This window comes from Myxine glutinosa, chromosome 1 (assembly GCF_964187855.1).
Source record: "Myxine glutinosa chromosome 1, kmMyxGlut1.1, whole genome shotgun sequence".
In the NCBI taxonomy this organism is placed as follows: Eukaryota; Metazoa; Chordata; class Myxini; order Myxiniformes; family Myxinidae; genus Myxine; species Myxine glutinosa.
In genome coordinates this window covers 185558161-185580472 of record NC_136261.1, presented here as the reverse complement: position 1 = coordinate 185580472, position 22312 = coordinate 185558161, and the positions used below count along the sequence as shown (strand labels likewise).

The 22312-nt window shown below is 41.6% G+C and overlaps 1 protein-coding gene across 2 annotated transcripts in view; it reads left to right on the top strand.

Moving 5' to 3' along the window:
• LOC137432145 (cofilin-2) overlaps window positions 1-19994 on the top strand; it is a 72011-nt gene extending 52017 nt beyond the window's left edge. Inside the window, exons 2-5 of one of the 2 annotated variants that reach the window (XM_078781229.1) lie at window positions 1206-1365; window positions 4415-4707; window positions 18003-18079; window positions 18311-19994. In XM_078781229.1, coding sequence (XP_078637355.1) covers window positions 4460-4707; window positions 18003-18079; window positions 18311-18438 — 453 coding nt within the window. In that variant the 5' untranslated portion in view covers window positions 1206-1365; window positions 4415-4459 and the 3' untranslated portion in view covers window positions 18439-19994. The remainder of the gene's footprint in view (window positions 1-1205; window positions 1366-4414; window positions 4708-18002; window positions 18080-18310) is intronic. The other variant, XM_068123859.2, reaches the window with a different exon arrangement.
• Window positions 19995-22312: the final 2318 nt, after the last annotated feature.

The following is a 22312-nucleotide window of genomic DNA, read 5'->3' as shown; positions in this document are numbered from 1 at the left end:
CCATGTCGCACATCCAACCTGTGCGCCAAGTTTTGCCTGAATCCGTTCATAACTTTATATCCTACATAGACAGACAAAAATGGATGAGTCCATGATCTCTGGCCACCTTTGGAAACCACCTTTGGTGATAATTTTTTTTTTTTTTTGTATACAGAATCGAGGCTTGTGAAAGAGCTAACATTTATCAAACAAACAAGCAAACAAAGTATATAAAAAGGGGAGCGGCAGGGGAGGAAGCACACAAACACAACATTTGAGAGCAGGGACATCGGGAGATGTGTGGGAGGGAGAGGGCTTGGGGGGAGGCAGGATAGGTATAAAACGCAAGGACACGAAGGACTTCCAGGAAAGCAGTTGGTATTTCAAAAAAGTGGATTTGGGGTGAAATTAGTGGGGGTAGAAAAGATCAAGGTTTTGGATTGGGGAAGATAAGAGATGGTGGTGAACAGCTGTTTTAAAGACCTGGAGGGAGGAGTGGGATTGAAGGGAGTGAGGGAGTTTGTTCCAGAGGCGGGGGAAAAGAGGAATGAAAGAGTGAAGGTGAGCAGACAGCCGAGATTTCGGCAGTTTAACCATCAGAGGGTTGCTGGCAGATCTTGTGCGACCTGTAGGGATATTTGGGGGACAGAGCACAGAGAGAGCTGGGGGTGCAAGGCCAGAGAGGAGTCGGTAGAAGACAGAAAGACCACCTACCTGCCTGCGGTGAGTCAGTGAAAGGCCCTCAGAGTTAGCTTCATCACGGGAGATTCCAATGATTCTGAAAGCTTTGGATTCAACAGCGTGAAGCCGAGCCAGGTGTGAGGCAGGAGCACCAGCCCATAGGGGAGAACAGTATTCCATTGAGCTGCGGATGAAAGCCTTGTATGTGGTGAGGAGCTCAGGTGTGCCTAGGAAGGACTTCGCACGACGGAGGATGCCCAGTCGGCGACTGGCTTTGGAGGCCAGCTTGGAAATGTGGTTTTCCCAAGAAAGATCATGGCAGATAGTGAGACCCAAAAGCTTGAGCGACAGAACTTCTTGGAGAGGATTGTTGAGAAAGTAGATGGGAGGGTTGTCCAGTCGATCTTTTCGGAGAGACATAGTAAGAGTGTGAGATTTGTCCTCCCTTTGCTCGAGTTCTACAAACTGTATGTACGTACTGAGGATTTTCCCATTCTGAGGAGACATGCACTGAAGTTTGCATCATTGTTTGGGACGACCTACAGCTGTGAGCGGTTCTTTTCAAAACTGACTCTTGCAAAGACTCGGTTTCGCTCAAGACTGACTGACCCAAACCTGCAAAACCATCTGCGAGTAGCATCATCATCACTACCACCTGACACCAAACGCCTCGCCAAAGAGAAACAGTTCCAGCCATCGCATTAGGTGAGTCCGATATATGTATTCAATAATTTAGCATGGTCCTCGAAGGATGTTCTAAAAATCGAAATGGCCCTCGACAGGAAAAAGGTTCCCTACCCCTGCTTTAGGACGATTGCTGTACTAGTTTGAACTACACTACTCACAATAAGTTAGGGATATTGTGGGAGTGTTTTTTTTTTTTTTTTTTTTATGGGGGTTAGGGTTGGGGTATTGAAATCAAGAATGCTGTGTTTTTTCACAATCATTAATGACCATAGAATTAGGACCAACAACTTTTTTCAACATAATTAATACACAAAATCAACCACACTGAAGAACCTGCCAATATCCCTAACTTATTGTGAGTAGTGTATATCGGCGGAGTTGCTTATTTGCCTTCAAAGTGAATGGTTTGCTTGGCTGCCAACATCTCCACCCACTTGTATCTGTTCTGAACCCAATTTCATATGCTGTTAAATACTTCTAAAAATCTGTACTAAATTGACACACATACAATCATACATACATATTTATATTGTGTCAACTTTTGACTTCTCATTGTGATTCTATACAGTAAAGCGTTTGCCTTGATTCCACCAATCCATGTTGTGCATTGGCTTTGGGGCTAGTTAGCCTTTAGTCCAACATGACATCACTTCTGTGGTGTTTCTTGAATGGCCATTGTGCTACAAAAGCAAGCATTTGGCATTTGTGCAAGTTCGGAGAAGGAAATCTATTTGGTTATGGTTATGGATGTATAGTAGTTTGTATAGTAGTTATAGAATAGAATTAGTAGTTATTTGCTTATTTTCAACTGAAATCTTCAACTCGGGAGCCTCGTCTCTGCCTGGCTCATGTTATATTTGCAAAAATGTACTTTGTGCCAATGGGACTGCTTACAATTTTTATATACATAAATCTTGTCTAAATAAAGATTCTACTATTTCCTGTCTTTGTTTTGTGGATCATCATATTTCATAGGGATAACTAATGATATGGCATATGTGGTTGTGAATGGTTCAGCGGGGACAGAGCATTAGTTTACATATGTTCATTAATACTAATTTTATATGATGATTATTATTTTCATATGCATTTGTAAGTTTTATGAAATATTATGATTGTGAACTTGACAAATTTCAGTCTTCGGACTGCCTTGTCCTGTGTTTAATGAGTTCAATCAACCAAAATGAATGAATGAATATCCTGCAATTGTGTCTCGAGCATCTAAATTGACTTGACTTCATTTCAGAGAAAATTTTGGCAAAGGACATGTCATAGCTGCATGATGTTGCAAGGCCAACCATAATAGGGTTCTTGTTCTCTACCCCTCCCAAACGATCGAATACAATCCCCTGGTTGTTTGTACAATTGTCATCCCTGTATGTTGAACGAGGCTGTGGTTGCCTTGGACGCTCTGAATATTGATCTGTTCAGTTACTTTTTACCCTGTGCTCATGAAGCCAAAAGTGGTGCCAAGTAATTCGTTCATGTCTCTCAGTTTGATCATCAGTTTATGATCGAGCGACAACTTGTTAAAATTGAATGTTGTGTCATGAATATGAAGACAGGTCTGTCGTTTTACCATACATTGGCTCAGAATTTGGCCCCATCTCACATGTGCAGATAATTGTCTTTCACTCTGCCTGCCTGACAATCAAACCGAATTTAAAACTATTCCAAACAGGAAGATTACTGTGTTTAAAGATGTCATAATGGACACATTGTCCATACAACAGGCACGAATAACTGCTGCATCATGTTAGATAAGGTGATGTAATAGACTAGGAATGTGGCAGTAAAACCAACAATTTTTTTTGTGTGCTTCAAACCTCTTTAAACCTTTATTTAAATTGATTTACATACTTGAAGACTAGAAAATGATTTGCCTTCACAATATGTCTCAAATAGCAGCATTAGTGGGTGTGGCATGTGTATCGGGTGATTATAATGCTGCCATAATGGCTGTGTGCTACGCTGATTGACTCTGGTTTGATAGTGATCACTAACTAAACTATAAGGGGCTTGTGTGTTTCGGGGTAAGATATTTAACCTTGCCTGACGAGAGGGTATTGCATTTGAATCATTTTGTTTGTCTCTTTATCTGTTTGTTTGTCCGCACAGAATAAATATGATTTTCCTCTGCAACCGTTGGTCCGATTGACAGAAAATTTTCACCATAGGTGCAACTCTACCCTGTGTAATTTTTTTTATGCTGATATTGTCATAGGTCACGTGGTATGGCGCCATCTTTTGAAAACTGAAAAACTTTGCACCTTTATATCTCAAAGTGCTGCATAGAAAAAAATTGAGCCATTGCTCATTGTAAAGAACTCTCCATGTGGAATAAAAGATGTTAATGATGATGTCATTGGTGCCTCCATTATTACGCCATAATTTGACGAGTACAAAACTTCATCCGATCAAGATGAAATTTCTTGAGCATCATCTAGGGATAAATTGGTGGAGGAAAAAAGACGCCATCGGTCATGTGGCTTCGCTGCCATATTTGTTTGAACACAAAAGCCTTAACCACTAAACACGTCCTGGTGAGGGTCTGCAATCTCTGATTGCTCTTCCTTTATAATGCAATTGTTGAATATATATTCACTTGTATTTTCGTGCTGGGTTTGTTCTGGGCAATATTCAAAACTGTCTTCATTCGGATCTTGCTTTCTACTTTCCACATGTTTGTTCATTCCTTCTTTTTTGTTGCCTCTTCCCCCACTGTCGCTTTACTCTTTCCTGAACCTTGATTTTTGTTGAAAAGAGGAACTGCAAGAGCTGTGAAAAGTTGAAGTTGTCAATTGTTTTTAGCAATTGGCAATAAGCCAAACTTCTTTTTTTTTTTCTTCACCTTTGAATTTATATTTGAAGGAGTGAAGTCACTTAATTTTGCTCTTGCTTTCTGCTTGCTTTATGCCTCTGGATTATCACAATTTTTTTTCCCTTCAATAAGAACTTACTTGGCTTTGATTTTGATAAATGGACTTTATTTTCTTGTACTGGTGCTAAACGTTTCATGTCCTTCCTCCCAACCTCTCCCTCCCCCACTCTCACAACCCTCCTGCAGTCTGGTGTTGCAGTTAATGGTGAGGTTTTAGAGTGCTTCAATAACATGAAGTTGCACACTGCGAGGAATGCAGCCAATAGGCAGAAGTTGGCCTTGTTTGAGATCAAAGACAACGAAATAAAGCTTGATCACAAGAGCTGTATCAAGGTGGAGGACATCGGCACAACAGTGGACGATGTCCATAAAACTTTAATCAATACTTTGCGCAACAGAGGCTCCTGCTGCTTTGTCTTGTATGATGTGGAATATGAGACAACTTTGACCAAAAAGCAGGATCTTGTGCTTATCATGTGGTAAGTTGGTTGTAGGCTGGCACTTTGTGGGGAGTGTTTGGCAAATATCTGCACTTTGTGGGGAATGTTTCGCAAATGTCCACAGTTTAATTTTCATTATTTTTGATTGCTTAAGATTTAGATGCATAACCTGTAGTATCTTCTAGGGGAAGACAAATGATGAATTGCGAAAGATGATGGGAAAATTGCCTGTGATTGATGCTGTGAAGAGGAACAGGTTGAGATGGTTTGGTCATGTGTTGAGGAAGGATGAAAGTGACTGGTTGAGAAGAGTGATGGAAGTTAATGTAGAAGGAAGTAGAGGACGGGGAAGACCGAGAAAGACTTAGCTAAAGATGGTGGAAGAAGAAATGCGGGCAAGGGGGTTAACAAGGAGAGATGCAGAAAATAGGGCAAAATGGAGAAGATTGTCATGGGGACCGCAAGGCTAACCCCCGCTCTAGCAGGGAAAATGGCCTTAAAATGCATGTTGTTGTTGTTGTTGTTGTGGGGAATGTTTTGCAAATGTCCACAGTTTAATTTTCATTATTTTTGATTGCTTAAGATTTAGATGCATAACCTGTAGTATCTTCTAGGAATAAGGGGGGCGGGGGGAGGTCTAGAGTTTTGGATGAGGGGGTGGCGGTGAATTAAGGAAATTGTGTACAGATCCAGCTAAGTTAGCGCATTCATAGTCCAAAGTCTAGAAGATATTTTTTACAGTGGGTGGGTCATCCCATTTCCCTGGTAATCCTGGTGAGCTGCAGCCAAGGTTGCACTGGGCTGGATCGTCCATCTATTCATCACAATGCCATTACATATGGGACTACCAAGCCAGTAGATATGCCACGCTGATTCTTGGGGAAAATGCCCACCCCAATGGGTTTAAGTTGACTAACTGGGGATTGGGGGTTTGAGTCCCATCTGGGTTGAATAATTTTTTCCTTCTCTTTTTCAAATCTTTTATATCGTCTTGAATAAAGTCTTGTACAACGAACAAATGCATTTTGTTGGTATTTAAAACGTATTCTTGGGGAAAATGCCAGGAGCATAGAAAAGGCCCCTTTATATGGTATGTGTCAAACTACAGAAAAGAAGGGACATTCTTGGGGAAAATACCAGGGGCATAGAAAAGCCCCCTTTTATATAGTATGTAGCAAACTCGAGAAAAGAAGGGACATTCCATAGCTTGTAGAAAATGCCAAACAATAGAAAAGGGACATTCGAAAAATCTCGTGTGCATGCTGGACTACACTTGTGTTCTTCGGAGGAACCAAGTAATGCTCTAGAAAAGTTCATAAAAGGGGTGCCAATTTGAGTCGTACAGCTGTATGAAGAAGTAGATGCATTTTATTTGCCAGATGGATGGCAGAAGGTGGCCTTGTTTGTCACATGGCTCTGTCAGGCCACTTCTTAATTACAAAATTTCCCTGTTTATGTTCCAATTCATAAGGAATGAAATTTTTTGCCCCCTTTTCTTGTAAAAGTATCCCTGAATACAAAAATTATAATTCTCTTGAAGCCTTTTTCCTGCCATTTTATATTAACAATGTTTATATTTCTGTAATATACATGAGATTAAGATTATGACAGGAAATGCCACCCCATCTTCCTACTGCAAAATCGGTTTGTATTCCTCGACTTTGTATATTTATCTGATTTTCTTCCCTCTGTCATGCAAACCATTGCTTTGCTATCATTTTTTTTAATTCTCGAAATCGTGTATTTGTTGTTTACAAATTGTGCTTCCACATATCTCATACCCACCATGCGGGTAAAAGTCTTTACGAGACCAATTAAAATCGTATAGGTCTTCTAAGTTTATTGAAAAGAACCAATTATACCCTAAATCAAACATATCATACCCCCATTTATCAATTTTCATATTAACTATATGCCCTTCTTCATAAAGTTTAATTGTAAGTAGATGGTTAAATTTAATAAGAAAAGGTGTATGGTCTGGAGAACCAGGTGTTGTGGCTGTAAAGTGTAAATTATACTTGTTAGTGCTGTCGAATATTTTGTTAAATCACTGAATCTAACTAAGTCATTGTCGTCTGTGGTGTTTGGATAATTGATTAATTCATAATTATTCTTCATATTAATATTTTTTGTTATATTATATTTTTGTCGTTCAGCCCGTGCCTTTATGTAATAATTTGATAAATCAATATCCAACTCTCGGGATACTCCAAAGATAGACCCATCTTTTCCAACATCAGTCATTTTTAAATGAGATTTAAAATAATAGCATAAACATTTACATTATTGTTGTTGAAATAACTAGGGCATGCCCGTACTATATATATGCCCGTACTATATATCTATCTAAAATTATATCCCCCCCCTCTATTTACATGAAATGGTTTGGTCCATTCGCAACGCCAAAGCGAACGGCGAACGGCTTGCGAGTACAGTGACAATCCCCCCCCTCTATTTACATGAAATGGTTTCGTCCATTCGCAACGACCACAGAACCCCCCCCTCTATTTACATGGAATGGTTTGGTCCATTCGCAACGCCGGCACACGCGATCGTTCGCTGCTCTCTGATTGGTTGAATCGTTTTTTGGACATAGCTCGGTAAGTAATTGTCCGATTAATATGAAACCTTGAAAAGGCACATCCTCGGGTCCCCAGCAATATACCTGGCAAGTTAAAAGTATATTGGACCCGTGGTTGTCGAGAAACAGCGGTCACAGACAAACAAACGTACAGACGTACAGACGTACAGACAGAGATTACTGGAATTATAGATAGATACGTATGAACATAATTGACCAACATTTGGAATTAATGTCTTGGATTTGAAATGTTAAACACCATTCTGTAAGAAGTTAATTACTTCAAGAGGTGGTGGAAGGCCATAACTATTGAAATAAAATTTTCCCAACTATTATGGCTACAAACCCAATGAGACCCATTCCCATTATTATCTTCTAAATTCATAATAATATTCTTTGTATTTTTAGACAGTTTTGTTCATTCATCTCTCATACAAATAACCACATTATCAATTTTTAGTTTTTTTTTTTACAATATTTTGCAAGTTCTATATTTGATGTTGTATTCTTTCCAAATTGTTTAAACCATTTATCCATTTATTTATAAGAAAGATATCATCCATTTCCCCTTTTAGTTAGTTTTACACCCACCTGTGCCATAGAAAAAAGCATAGCTCCAACTAATAATCGCTTTATCAGGAAGGCTTTTTAAGCTTTTCAGCAAAATCTACAATTACACCACTTCCATTAATTTGTTTCTCAAACTCCTTATTAAACCATTGTTTATTTATTAGAAAAAAATAAAATTAACCGTTATTTATTGAAAAACTTCACGTAGGTGAATTCTGATGGATATAATTTCATCATTGAAAGAAATCATCCGATTATCTTGATCGGTTATCGTAAAATTTACGAAATGGTTTTCCTGACACAGGTAAATAGACAGCAATCTTTGGTTCCATATTGAATTTATAACCAATCGGGGTTGAGTAAGCGCTGAATGAAAATATTGTTTGTTCTTATTCCATCGTTATAACCGCCATCAATCAAATCACAATGAATTTATACCGAATTTATACCCGAGGATATTTGAATGACATTATCACTGTAAAATGTCCTGTTATTCTCGATCTTTTTTGAAGAGAAACCCAATAGCTCTGAATGAATTTATCAAACGTGAAATCAACTTTAGAATTATTTTTGAGTCTCATAGTTGATTTCGAATTATGTTTTTGAATATCTATTTCAATATTTTTTGGTTCATCACCTTGTTCTTTAATAAGGCGAGAAATTTCAGAAGATATTTGAGAAATCTCGTAAGCTTTGCGGATCTGCCTGCAACCCTCTTATGGTTAAACTGCCAAAATCTAGGCTCTGTTCACCTTCACTCTTTCATTCCCCTTTTCTCCCGCCTCTGGAACAAACTCCCCCACTCCCTTCAATCCCACTCCTCTCTCCAGGTCTTTAAAACAGCTGTTCACCACCATCTCTTATCTTCCCCCATCCAAAACCTTGATCTTTTCTACCCCTGCTAATTCACCCCAGATACACTTTTTTTTTTTTCTTTAATTCCAACTTCTTTCCTGGAAGTCCTTGCAGTGTTCATATGTTTTATACCTCTCCCACCTCTCCCAAAGCCCTCCCCCTCCCACATTTCTCCCGTTGTCCCTGCTCTCAAATGTGTTTGTGTCCCTCTCTCCTCTCTCCCTCTCTCTCCCCATCTTGTCTGCCACTCCCCTTATTTTTTGTGTTTTGTGTGTTGGTTTGACTTTTTGTGTGATTAATGTTAGCTCTTTAACGAGCCTCGATCTTGCATACAAAAAAAAAAAAAAAAAGCTCCGGAAAAAAGGTTATAGTTTTATATCCACTTCCTGGATTATAACTAAACTTGTCGTTTTTCTCTGTGACATAAAACAAGGTATTATAAGTTTCCATAGACAATAAAGATGCTTCATATTCTTTTGTGGGGTCAAGTTGTAGTGGGTATGGGAATGAAGCCATGTAATCACTTGTTGTGAAATTAAAACTTAGGACTGTTTCTCATTTTATATATGTGATAAAATATCTTTGTATTGACATTTATTAATTATTTCCTTATTCATCAACTGATCTAAAATGGCTGACGCTTCATTTAAACAATTGTTGTTTCTAGCCTTCTTTCTACCCAACAGCAATAATAGCCTAATAACTAATTGTGAAGGGTCATTTGGAAGAAAATTAACACCCGAACCAAGCTTACTTAAATCATCAATAATGTGTTTCTCCTTCTCATTTTTCTTACCTTTACCAGCAACAGAAACTCTATAATCAGAGTCTAGTAAATCAATAAATGCTCTATCATCTTCATTTTATATGTTCAACGGGTCATTGAAATAACATGAATTAAGCATATTACTTGTTACTTGTTTTCCATCTTTTGTTAGAAGAAACATTAATCTGGGGCTTCATTTAACAGGGGGTTGAGCAGAACTCAAGAACCTCAATTCATCATTATATACCGACACACTTTGAAAACGCAACCTGACACACTTTGAAAACGCAACTTTGTCGAACCCTAACCCTAACAACTAACCCTAACCCTAACAATTGGCCAGCTTTGTCCCCAGACTTAAACTCCATCGAGCACCTTTGGGATGAGTTAGGGCGACGTGTACGCTGACGTCACCCGCCACCACACAACGTTGCTGCGTTGGGTCAGGCATTACAGAATGAGTGGAGGAACATCCCTGATGCCACTATCAGACTTGTGTATGTGCAAATGGTGGACACAACAGATACTGACTTTGAGGTGGAGGGTGGGACTGTTTGACATGTCACTTCTTATGGGATTGCTCTCTGGACAATATTATTTTGTGGTTTGTCGACTGATTTTGACTGACTGACTGAGTTTGAGGTGAAGGTGGGAGTGCATCAGGGGTCGGTACTAAGTCCACTACTATTTCTAGATGTGATGGAGGTGCTGGCTTAGAACGTAAAGGAGGGTTTACCGTGGGAGTTGTATGCAGATGATCTGGTGTTGATTGCGGAAAGTATGGATGGACTGAAGGAAAAGATGAACAAGTGGAAGGAATGTATGGAGACAAAAGGTCTGAAGGTGAATATCGGAAAGACGAAGGTGATGGCAAGTGGTAAAGCATGTGGTGAGGTGGAAAGAACTGGGAAGTGGCCGTGTGCTGTGTGCAGGAAGGGTGTCGGAGTGTACTCCATTCAATGTACAATGTGCGCTGAATGGGTTCATCAAAAATGTAGTGGTCTGAGGGGGTCATTTACCAGTGTGGTAGCTACATTCAACTGTAAGGTGTGCACAGAGGGAGCTGCAGATGGAGGAAATGTTGAGTTGGATCTTGGAGACGGCGTGAAGCTGGAAGGTGTGAAAACATTTTGCTACCTCGGAGACATGCTGAATGGAGAAGGTGGATCAGACTCGGCAACGGTTGCTCGAGTGAGATGTGCATGGAAGAAGTTTTGGGAACTGAGTGGCGTGCTGATGAGGAGGAGAGTGTCGCTGAAGCTGAAGGGAAAGGTGTATGCTGCATGTGTGAGAAATGTTATGATTTATGGGAGCGAGACATGGGTAATGAACGTAGAGCAGCAACGAAGGCTGGAAAGGGTGGAAATGCGAATGGTTCGATGGATGTGCGGAGTATCGTTGAGAGAGAGGAAGACAAATGATGAATTGCGAAAGATGATGGGAATGTTGCCTGTGATTGATGCTGTGAAGAGGAACAGGTTGAGATGGTTTGGTCATGGGTTGAGGAAGGATGAATGTGACTGGTTGAGAAGAGTGATGGAAATTAATGTAGAAGGAAGTAGAGGACGGGGAAGACCGAGAAAGACGGCTAAAGATGGTGGAAGAAGAAATGCGGGCAAGGGGGTTAACAAGGAGAGATGCAGAAAATAGGGCAAAATGGAGAAGATTGTCATGGGGACCGCAAGGCTAACCCCCGCTCTAGCAGGGAAATGGCCTTAAAATGCATGTTGTTGTTGTTGTTGGTTTGTCGACTGATTAACCTGTTTTCCTTCCATAGTAAACACCTTTCAGTTCCACTGGTTTTGTCATATTATTGCATCCAAAGTCCATTTTGCGTTTTCCAAGTTTCAGTAAATATCAATACCTTTTAATTAACGAGATGAAACATTGCTGTTTCTTCTGTTGGTATGAGACCCGGTTTGGTTTTTGCATCCGCTTGATATTCATTGTTTTAAATGGCCTTCATAATGTAATCAGGAGGTTCATTTATCTTTTCTCGTTATTGAAATAATCCTTTATCATCATGTTCGAATTCTCCAAGTTCTTGCTCTGTCACTTGACTAAAATCATGTAACATTTGAAGTTTTTTTTTTCGGAGTATATTCTATCGCAGGAACTGTAGACGAAATCATTTTTTGTTCAGTTTTTTTAAAGCAGTTAAAAAAATTTCTCTTGTGTTCTTTCAAAGGCTTCTTCACCAGTTAGTTTTTGTCTCTTTCTTCTTTATCTCTTCCTGTTGCTTAACAACTTTTGAAACTAATTGTTGATGTTCCTTAAACTTTCTTGCTTTTTCTTCGGCATTCATTTATTTATGAAATTTAAAAAAATATCGTTTAGTATCTCATCTTCTTTAACGACAGGAAAGGGTGGAAATGCGAATGGTTCGGTGGATGTGCGGAGTATCGTTGAGAGAGAGGAAGACAAATGATGAATTGCGAAAGATGATGGGAATATTGCCTGTGATTGATGCTGTGAAGAGGAACAGGTTGAGATGGTTTGGTCATGTGTTGAGGAAGGATGAAAGTGACTGGTTGAGAAGAGTGATGGAAATTAATGTAGAAGGAAGTAGAGGACGGGGAAGACCGAGAAAGACTTAGCTAAAGATGGTGGAAGAAGAAATGCGGGCAAGGGGGTTAACAAGGGGAGATGCAGAAAATAGGGCAAAATGGAGAAGATCGTCATGGGGACCGCAAGGCTAACCCCCGCTCTAGCAGGGAAAATGGCCTAAAAATGCCTGTTGTTGTTTGTTGTTATCTCATCTTCTTAAACAACAATATATTTATATTTTCCAGCCGTATGTTTCATATACCCCTCAAATTCCTTTTTACTACATAATGTAGAACAATTATCTCTCCAAAAATTATTTATATCTATTGAATTTAGCTTGAATACAATAAAAGTATTAGCATTGTTTCTTATTGAGCGACGAGGGAGTTGAAAGTATGATTGACTGAGATAAATACAATCACAAGAAGAATGCCACCCCCTTGTATAGTAACTGTCCATAACCGATTGGTTTCTCTCATTAACACAATCATCAAAGACAACGACGTTCTTTTTTGATTTATCTAAATCTTGAGGTGAAGGTATATCATCCGTATTATCACTAAGAATTCAATTTATGGGTTTAATTTATTTTTACATTTTTGTTTATCACAAAATAGTTGTATTATATCTTCAATGCTGTAATCATTTTGTTTGTTTAATTTTAAATAAATTGACTATATCTTCTTTTTTAAGGCTTGCATTAAAACCTTGTGATGGTAGTTGATAATCTGGTTGAAAACTTGACTTTGTGAATGAATGAATGAATGATCGTTTTTAAGGCCATTTTCCCCGGGCCCCATGACAAATTCATGACAAATTAATTAATTAAATTAAGAATTTAAGGCCTTGCGGGCCCCTAGACAATCATGGTTCCCTGTTTGAGGCAATGTTTTTATGGCCGGATGCCCTTCCTGACGCCAACCCTAAGTCGCCTCTTACGATGCGCAGGGATACACATCGTAAGAGGCGACTAAGGGTTGGCGTCAAGAAGGGCATCCGGCCATAAACTTGACTTGAAAACTTGACTTTGAAAATTATTAAATTTTCATAATCTAAAAAGTTTTTTTTTTTGTTTTTTTTTTGTATACAAGAATGAGGCTCGTGAAAGAGCGAACATTAATCACACAGAAAGACAAACCGACACATAAAACATATAACATCAGGAGCGGTAGAAAAGATGGGGAGAGAGGGGGAGGAACACAAACACAACATCTGAGAGCAGGGACATCGAGAGATCTGTGGGAGGGAGAGGGCTTTGGGGGGGGGGGGGGATTCATGGGAAGGGGGCTGGGAGAGGTATAAAACATATGGACACTGCCAGGACTTCCAGGAAAGAAGTTGGAATTTCAAACAAGGTGGATCTGGGGGGAATTAGTGGGGGTGGAAAAGATCAAGGTTTTGGATGGGGGAATATAAGAGATGGTAGTGAACAGCTGTTTTAAAGACCTGGAGGGAGGAGTGGGATTGAAGGGAGTGTGGGAGTTTGTTCCAGAGGCGGGAGAAAAGAGGAATGAAAAAGTGAAGGTGAGCAGAGAGCCAAGATTTCGTCAGTTTAACCATCAGAGGGTTGCTGGCAGATCTTGTGCGACCTGCAGGAATATTTGGGGGAAAGAGCACAGAGAGCTGGGGGAGCAAGGCCGGAGAGGAGTCGGTAGAAGACAGAAAGACCACCTACCTGCCATTCAGAGTGAGTGAAAGGCCCTCAGAGATAGCTTCATCACGGGAGATTGCAATGATTCTGAAAGCTTTGGTTTCAACAGCGTGAAGCCGAGCTAGGTGTGAGGCAGGAGCACCGGCCCATAGGGGAGAACAGTATTCCATTGAGCTGCGGATGAAAGCCTTGTATGTGGTGAGGAGCTCAGGTGTGCCTAGGAAGGACTTCGCACGATGGAGGATGCCCAGTCGGCGACTGGCTTTGGAGGCCAGCTTGGAAATGTGGTTTTCCCAAGAAAGATCATGGCAGATAGTGAGACCCAAAAGCTTGAGCGACAGAACTTCTTGGAAAGGATTGTTGAGAAAGTAGATGGGAGGGTTGTCCAGTCGATCTTTTCGGAGAGACATAGTAAGAGTGTGAGATTTGTCAGGATTGAAAGACATGTTCCACTTGTTTGACCAGTCTGTGATTTTGTCCAGGTCTTCAGAGAATGAGGAGGCTGCAGACTGCCTGCCGATCTGAGGGAAGAGGAATGGAGCGGCAGAGAGTGGAGTCATCAGCAAAGAGATAGAGAGGATTTTCCAGAGAGTCGGAGAGATCATTGATAAAGACCAGAAAAAGCACAGGGCCCAGAACACTGCCTTGGGGAACTCCAGCCTGAACAGGAAGGGGAGATGAGAGAAATCCATTCAGGGCCACACGTTGACTACGACCAGAGAGGAAGTCCGCAAGCCATGCATGGAGGTTTTCCCTGGATACCATAGGAGGAGAGTTTGGTGAGCAGAGCTGGGTGCCAGACCGTATCGAAGGCACGTGATATATCAAGGGAGACAGCTCTGATTTCCTGTTTGGCATTGAGGACCTCCATCCATTGTTGAGACAGCAGAAGCAGCATGTCCAGAGTAGAGTGACCTGGTCTGAAACCAAATTGATGATCAGAGATCAAGCCATTGGAGAAGAGGAAAGATTTCATATCCGAAGCAATGATGGATTCCATGACTTTGCTGATAATTGGGAGCAGGCCGATTGGTCTGTAGTTGCAAGGATCTGTTTTTGCACCTTTTGTGTAAAGCGGTAATGTTTGCTGATTTCCAGGATGCTGGCAGATGACGTTGAGCAAAAGAGAGGGTGAAAAGAACAGAGAGAGGGTGAGATAGAGCAGAAGAGCAGGATTTTAGGACCCGTGGGTTGATGCCGTCTGGTCCAGTTGCAGAATCAGAGTCGAGGTCAGACAAAAACTCCTCCACCTTGTCAGGAGAGAAGGACACAGAGTCCAGGAGCAGTTGGGTTCGACTGGGAAAGGTGGGAACAGAGAGAGATGGGTTTGGGACTAAAGATTTTGAGGCAAACACAGAGTTGAGGCATTCGGCTTTGTCACGTGCGATGTCAACTGTAGCCATTTGAGGTAAGAGAGGGGATGGAGGGGGAACAAACACCAGAAACGGATTTGACCAGACACCACCAGGATTTGGAGGAAGGAGACAGGTTTGAGAGTTCATTCTTGAGTGTGGAGAGATAGTGCTTCCTGGCACTCCTGAGGGTAGACACACACTTGTTCTGAGCTTGGTGGAAGGAACTGAGATTGCCTTCAGTTGGATTAGCCTTCCAAGAGGTAAAGGCAAGTTGTTTCAGGGCAACTGCCTCACCACAAGATTCAGTGTACCATGACGATTGATGGCTGCTTGAAGACCGTCCCAGTCGGCCTGAGTGAAATGCCAGACTCGTCGACGCTGAGGAGGCTCTCTGAGAATGGCCAGAGAGATGTCCACTTTGACAAGCACATGATCAGAAGAACCGATTGGAGCAGAAGAAGAGCAGCAGACATTAGCAGGGAAGTTTGTCATAACCAAGTCTCGAAGAGAAGATACTCCATTGGCTGAGATCCGGGTCGGGAAATTGACAGATTGTGTCAATCCCAGTGAGTCACAGAAGTCCTTTGCTGAGGTGCCATGACTGGTGAGAGAGGAACCCACACCCAACCAGCTGGCATGATGACAGTTGAAGTCACCTCATATGAGGAAGAGAGAGTTGGGTTGAGTGGATAGAAGTTGTTCCATGTTGTCAGACAGTGAAATGTAAATGGAGTCATCACTGTTTGGAGGACGGCACAGAACACATGTGAACAAAAGGTGGGAGCGGAGAGGAAGCCGTAGCCAGAGGTACTCCTGGGGGTGAGGAGGAGAAAGGGCAGTGCAAGGAGAGTGAGGAAGAGTTTTTGATAAAGATAGCCACCCCACCACCAGGACGAGGCTCAGGTCTATCATACCGGAGGAGCGAGTAACCAGGAAGAGATATTAAGGAATCAGACATCTTGAAGGAGGAAAGTTTCTGTTAAGCAGATCAAGCCTGGATTGTCAGAAGCAACCTGAATGGAGAGATCAATCGGGTTTGAGCGAAGGCCCCGGATGTTTGAGGTCCATACCGTTAATGAGGAGAGAGGAGGAGCATCGGGTGCAGGACAGGGGAGGGGAGGGGTAGGGTCAGATGAAGGATGAGAGGGGGATGTAGGGAGAGCAGTTGATAGTGTGTCAGAGATTACAGAAGAGTTACAAGAAAGGGAAGGATGATGAGGAGGATGAAATGTTTGATGGTGATGGGATGAGGAACAGTGAGGGGTTGTTTGAGGGGGGGGGGGGGCAGAGGAAATTAGAAGGTTGGGGGAGGTGGAGGTATGAGATAGAAGGGAGACGAAGTGGGGAGGAGGCAGCTTTGAGGAGGAGGGGGGAGATTAGAAGGGGAGGGGTTGGGGGGGAGTTTTGAATGGGAGGGTCAAGGGGCGAGTTTAAGAGGGAAGGGGCGAGTTTAAGAGGGGAGGGGCAAGGGGCGAGTTTAAGAGGGGAGGGGCAAGGGGAGAGATTTGGAGGGGAGGGGCAAGGGGGGAGTTTAGAAAGTGGATGATTAATGAAAGACGAACATTTATAACAAATTGGGTTTGTTGTGATTTTCAAGTTAGCGATCCGTTTAAGAACGATGGAGGAGGGGTGGAATGAATTTGAATTTAGAGCATGTCGTGATTTAGAATTATAAGAGATTGAATTTTTTTTTGAAATGGAATGAGTTGGAGAGCAAATTGAAAAGAGCCTTTTAAATAGGAAGAAAAACAGCGTGTTGTAATGTACCACTGAATAAAACACTGCAGGGGAAAGTTTAAACAGAACCGTGAAGAACAATCTGATATTCACAAAAATACCAACGGGGAGAGGGAGCCGAGAGGAACAACCACGAGTCACGTGAACAGGGGAAAAGGTGGAAGGCAAGGCGATAATGGGGGTGGGGCGAGACCGCACCTGGACAGAATCACACGATGGGACAACTTCACACGTGGAGAAAGGGAAATAAATTTTTTTTTTTTTTTTTTTTGTGGGGGTGGGGTGGGGGGAGTTAAAACGTTCGAGAAAGAGTAGATGTACTGGGAAGTTTGGGGGAGAAAGGGAAATTTAAAACCTAGCAAAAACAGCGAAGAAAGAAACAAGCTTCGACGGGGGGACAGGGGAAGCCTGAGGCAAGGCCGCAACACGTGCGGCAAACAAACGATTAATTTATGAAAGCTTAACACTGACAAACTTCCAAGGGACACACTGTAGGTTCACACACGGAAAGATAAATACAATTTCCACAAAATACAATTGTGATCAATGACTTAACTTTGAAAACGTGGAGAACGTGTGCACCTTCGAAAATAAGACTTCTTTCTTTCCTGAAAGTTCTAGCAGTGTCCATGTGTTTTATACCTTTCACACCCGCCCCACCCCAGCCTTCCCATGCCTCCTCCCCCCAAGCCCTCTATCTCCCACGGACCTTCCGTTGTCCCTGTTCTCTGCTGTTGTACTTGTGTGCTTCCCTCTCCCTCCCCATCTTGTCTTATTGTATATTTTGTGTGTCCGTTTGTCTTTTTGTGATTGATGTTAGCTCTTTCATGAGCCTCGATCTTGTATACAAAAAAAAAACTTTTAAAAACTTCTAAAAGGTGCCAATAATATTGTCTGGGACATTTTAGGATTTAATATTGTCCGGGCCTCTTGCATTCATCACTTTAATATTGTTTCAACAATTTTTAGTCGTCTTGATATCTTGTACTGTATAGCCTTGACGGTTTGAAGCACCCACGTTGTTTAACGTTTTTAGGGTGACATAGTCACAATTTCGGTCTTCGAGGCCGGCCGATAGGCACAGTGTGACCGGAAGGGACGAGGTTCTCCTGACCACGTGGCCCTTGACTTGGTTTGTCCGCACAATGTGGGTGCTTTCAGGATGAACTTTAGCCGGGGAGCGTTTGGGCGCCCCAGTACTCTCTCTTCTGTGGTTTGATTTCCATCCTCATTATTCCCTACATAGCTTCAAGTCCGGTTTGTTTATTGCAGGTGTGACGACACACTCCCAGTGAAAAACAAATTGGTGTATGCAGCATCATCGGGTGTTCTCAGAAACCAATTGAGAGGTAAGATTTTGATTTTTTTTTTTGTGTGTTGTTTTTGCCTTTGGATTTGAGGTGCTCATTTGTGTAGATTTTCAGTTGGTTAGCCTTTGTATTGAAATGGCCTTTTTAGAATTTGTGCCGTAAATAAAGGAAACGACCCCCATTATGAGTGAACAACTAGATGTTTTTTGTCTTATATTTGGGGATAACTAGTGCTTCTGAATTTGTGTTCCTACCACCATTCCTATGCAGGTTTAAAGGTTTACATGGAGGTACAAGACTTGGATTCATTAATTGACTGCGTAGACCTCGCAGAAAAACTCGGCTCGGACGTGATTAGAGTTGAGGGCAGGGATGTGAAAAAGAGTCGTTCTGCATAAAGTTGTTTTCAGAGTACCAAGTAACAAATTTTTCATACATTGATGTGTATTTGTTTCTCAAAAAATTCCAGGTGCCTTTTTCCTGTAATTTAGCACATTTACTTTAAATTGCTTTTGTTAAAATATAAAAAAATTCTTCTGTTTTTGCTCAACAAATTGTCCTTATGTAATATTGTGCCTTGATTGCGCAAATGGTTTGGTAGTTTTGGAGGAAGTGAAAGTCAAAAAAAGCAATTGGCAGTTATGAGTGGTTAGTCGAGTTTTTCTGAGCTTGTACTTGCGCTGAATATCAATATATTGGAAGCTTTGCTTTGGTTGCATGCATGTTGAGACATTTATCTTGGCATTGGCCATTGACTAACTTCAAAAAGTCAACATTTTGTTGGGGACTTTCTACGCAGGCCTGACGAAATTAAAGCTGCATAGTTGGTAATTGTGGATACTTTATACTGATTTGAGTATGGCGGCTGTGGCCAATCTGTGTTCCACCAGTGTTGCCCTTCTCATTATGTGTGCATGCATGCAAACATATGCCACATACCAGAGTGCATGATTTGTACCACTGGAGACTATTTGCTGCCATGTAGATTGAAGGCAGACATGTAGCACTCAATTATAATAGTGACCAACCAATATGGGTTTGGTTGGGTTTGCACTTTGGACTCGAGTCGTAAATTTTATGCCATTCAGCCGTTGTGGGAATAAGGTCGTGCTTTGGCTTCGTGGAACTCCCCAGTACTCCACAATTTTCAACGATTCAAAGGATTGATGCTTTGTGATTCGCCCAATTTTGAACAAGCTCTTCGACGGATTATATTATTTGCAGACTAATCTGGCTCGTTAACGGTAACCTTTTCACTCTGTGGATGACGTTTTTGCAAGACCCATCCACCTTCACGTTGAGTTGGTTCCTCAAGTTTTCCAAACGAGAGGGTGATCACTGTTTAATGGTGTCTTTTACTTTTCATAAACAGCAGACATTCCTTCCTTGACCATCTCTATATTTGCTTCCAAAAATACCATTTTCAAATACTTGGCAGCTTTGTGCTGCTTGGAATCGTTTTAGATATGGGTCGGACCTTAGTTGGGCAATGAACTTATTTTCATTCGTTGAACTAGGATCATGTTGAAACAAATTGAGTACAGGTTTTTAAAACAAACAAACCCGCTACATTGGGTTCTTTGTGCCTGCCTTTGACGCTCTTGTGCTTTGTGATAGTTTGACCAAGGGATTAACTTGTTTTGATGGAATGCATCCACGTGCTTTGTCTAACCAGATGTGAACACAATCTATTCACAATGGGGACGTGGAGGGTGAAGCGAGGCCCGTCCTCCACTCTCCCATGCGGAGGACAGCATCGCTCCACCTTCCTCACCCACCATATTTTAAGCCTGAGGTGAGAATTTCTGGTTTAAGTATTCTTACATTTTTGGGCAAAATTCTAAAGCTGCTTAACTTTCAGATGTTTAATTATGCCTTTGGCCTCCTCCCTCACGTTTTGTTTATCCTTAACTGTTCTAAAGAAATAAAATAAAAATATGCTTTTTAAATGCTATTAATTGTGTCTGTCTGGTTGGTGTTGGAAAGTGATGCAAAGAAAGCAAGTGTTCATATTGCCAAGAAACTGCAGTATTGGATGGTTCCCAATTAATCCCACTTTATGTGGAGTTAGCTGAGCCGCACACGGTTTCCCCCTCTATTCCCAGCATCCTCATGTCTGTCTTTCTCCTTCAATTTTGGTTTACTGCTTCTGCCAACTCCATCCTGAGGGTTCAAATACTTAAAGTAGTGCTGTCTGTTGCAGCTTTCTCTGTGCTTGTGTATGATTGTTGCCAAGTCTACTTGTACTGTTTTAGGTTTTCATTGAAAGATTTTTTGGGAAATTCTCTGGCACTTGGTGGAAAACCTGACACCTGCTCCCTCCGAACCTATGTATTTAGTTCGGCCTTGACTTGGATTGAAGGGACGAGTCCTGTCGGCAGTGACCTCACTGTCTATTCAACACAACTGTCTCCAAAGAGGTCAATTGCAAGGATGTCAATTGCCTCATGAATAAATAAATAAAATGCTGAATTAAGAGGGTGGTTAAAAAAAAAGGGGGGGGGGGGCTAATTTTAAATGTCGTTTTGCGTCGTCAAACGCCATTCTCCCGTTCGTGATTTTAGTGTTGCATTTGCTATGAGTATAGGGTGTGCATATGACATAACTTGTATGAGTGTTTAGTCTTGCACACAAACCTGACAGGAAGTGTGCATGACAAACTCAAAACTTGGGGAAAAAGAAAATCATGGATAGTGCCATGTTAGGAAGATCTGGCTATTTTATATTGCCTCAAATTCCTCATGCATGGCAGTAAAACTATTTCCTGTTTTTTATTTATTTTTTTCTATCCTTGCAAATACATTATTTTGCACATCAGTTTAGGTTTGCAAAATTGTACATTTGTAAGGACAGACAGCAGTTTGTTTTGTCAAGCTTAAAGTAATGGGGTGATGTACTGCAGGTTTGAATGTTAACCAATTTGTTTAAACAGGAACCCAAATGCAAAAAAAAAAAAAAATTCTGATCTCTGAACATCATTTCCAATGGTCTAATTTGAAGTGAATTTTTTTTTTTCCAAATCCCTTTGCTAACCAGTGGCAAAAAAATTCCCTTGTGTCGATTTTCGATTTCGATAGTGATGTCATTATGAACTCACCTTAATTAATCTGAACGGTGACTTGGAGAAACAGTATTCTGAAACTGAATCCATTGTCATTGGCAACTCTGAAGTGAAGGTTCTTAGAATGTTGAAACTGCTGATCAGTGGGATTGTGAAGCTATTGGAGACAAAATTAGTGATAAACACTTTCAGAGGAATTGTAGATCCGTATTGTTTTGAGCCTTGTGCGAGCGATTTAGATGAATTAAGACGAACGTGGCGTTTGTGAAGAAGATGGCGGTGTTATGCTCGTCGTGCAGATGAAAAAGCCGGTCGAATTTTCACAACAGATCTAAGATTTGTTTTTCCGTTCACTTGACATGCATCAAGGATTTTGTATTAATTGATAAATCTATTATGTTGCTTCAGAAGAACTACGGCATGGACACGATGTGGAATGGACTCAAGACCAACACTGTCCAGGCACACGGTTGATGAGGGATTGTGGGGGCGGGGGGTGGGGGGATGTGTGTATGCATGTATTGTTAGGTCGGGTGACTGTTTTTTGACAGTGCTCTGTAAAATGTTCCCAACAAAAACGACCGTTTTGGAGGCTGATCCACACTCAGGTATTTTGGTGATGTCTAATCAAGTAAAGGTGTTGAGTTTATGGCATTGCGATTTGGTGAGGAATGTTTGGGACTGCAATATGGTTTTAGTTTGGAGCGGTGAAATACCCATTGGCAGCGAGTCGTAACGGAAAGTGAGCCACGCATTGCCAAAGTGCGTTTTCACATCCAGCGATGAAGAGCAATCCTGTCTGCCAAAATGTCAACTTGGCCATCCACATGAAATCGCTTGATCCAGGAAAAGATTTTGTTCAAGACAGCTCTTCCACCCGTTGTGGCAGTTCCTGAGTCTTGGGGTATTCAACCAGCTCGGGATGTCGTCAGGAACAGTGTCGGCCCCAAACTCGCCCGGCCGTTGGCGTGAAAACAGGCCTCCGTTCCCTCGTGTGCTTGCCCCTCCAGGCAGGTCGCGTGAGCGAACGATCCGCAGCTCCCCTCGTTCCGACCACAGGTCACGTCCCGCACACTGTCGCTCGCCAATGTCCGGAACCAAGAGGAGAGAGTCTATTGCAGAGGAAGGCGTGAGGGGAGAGGAGAGAAAAGGCAAAGGAGAGAGGAGAAGGCAAGGGGGAGAGAAGGCAAAGGAGAGAAAATGTCGGTCCG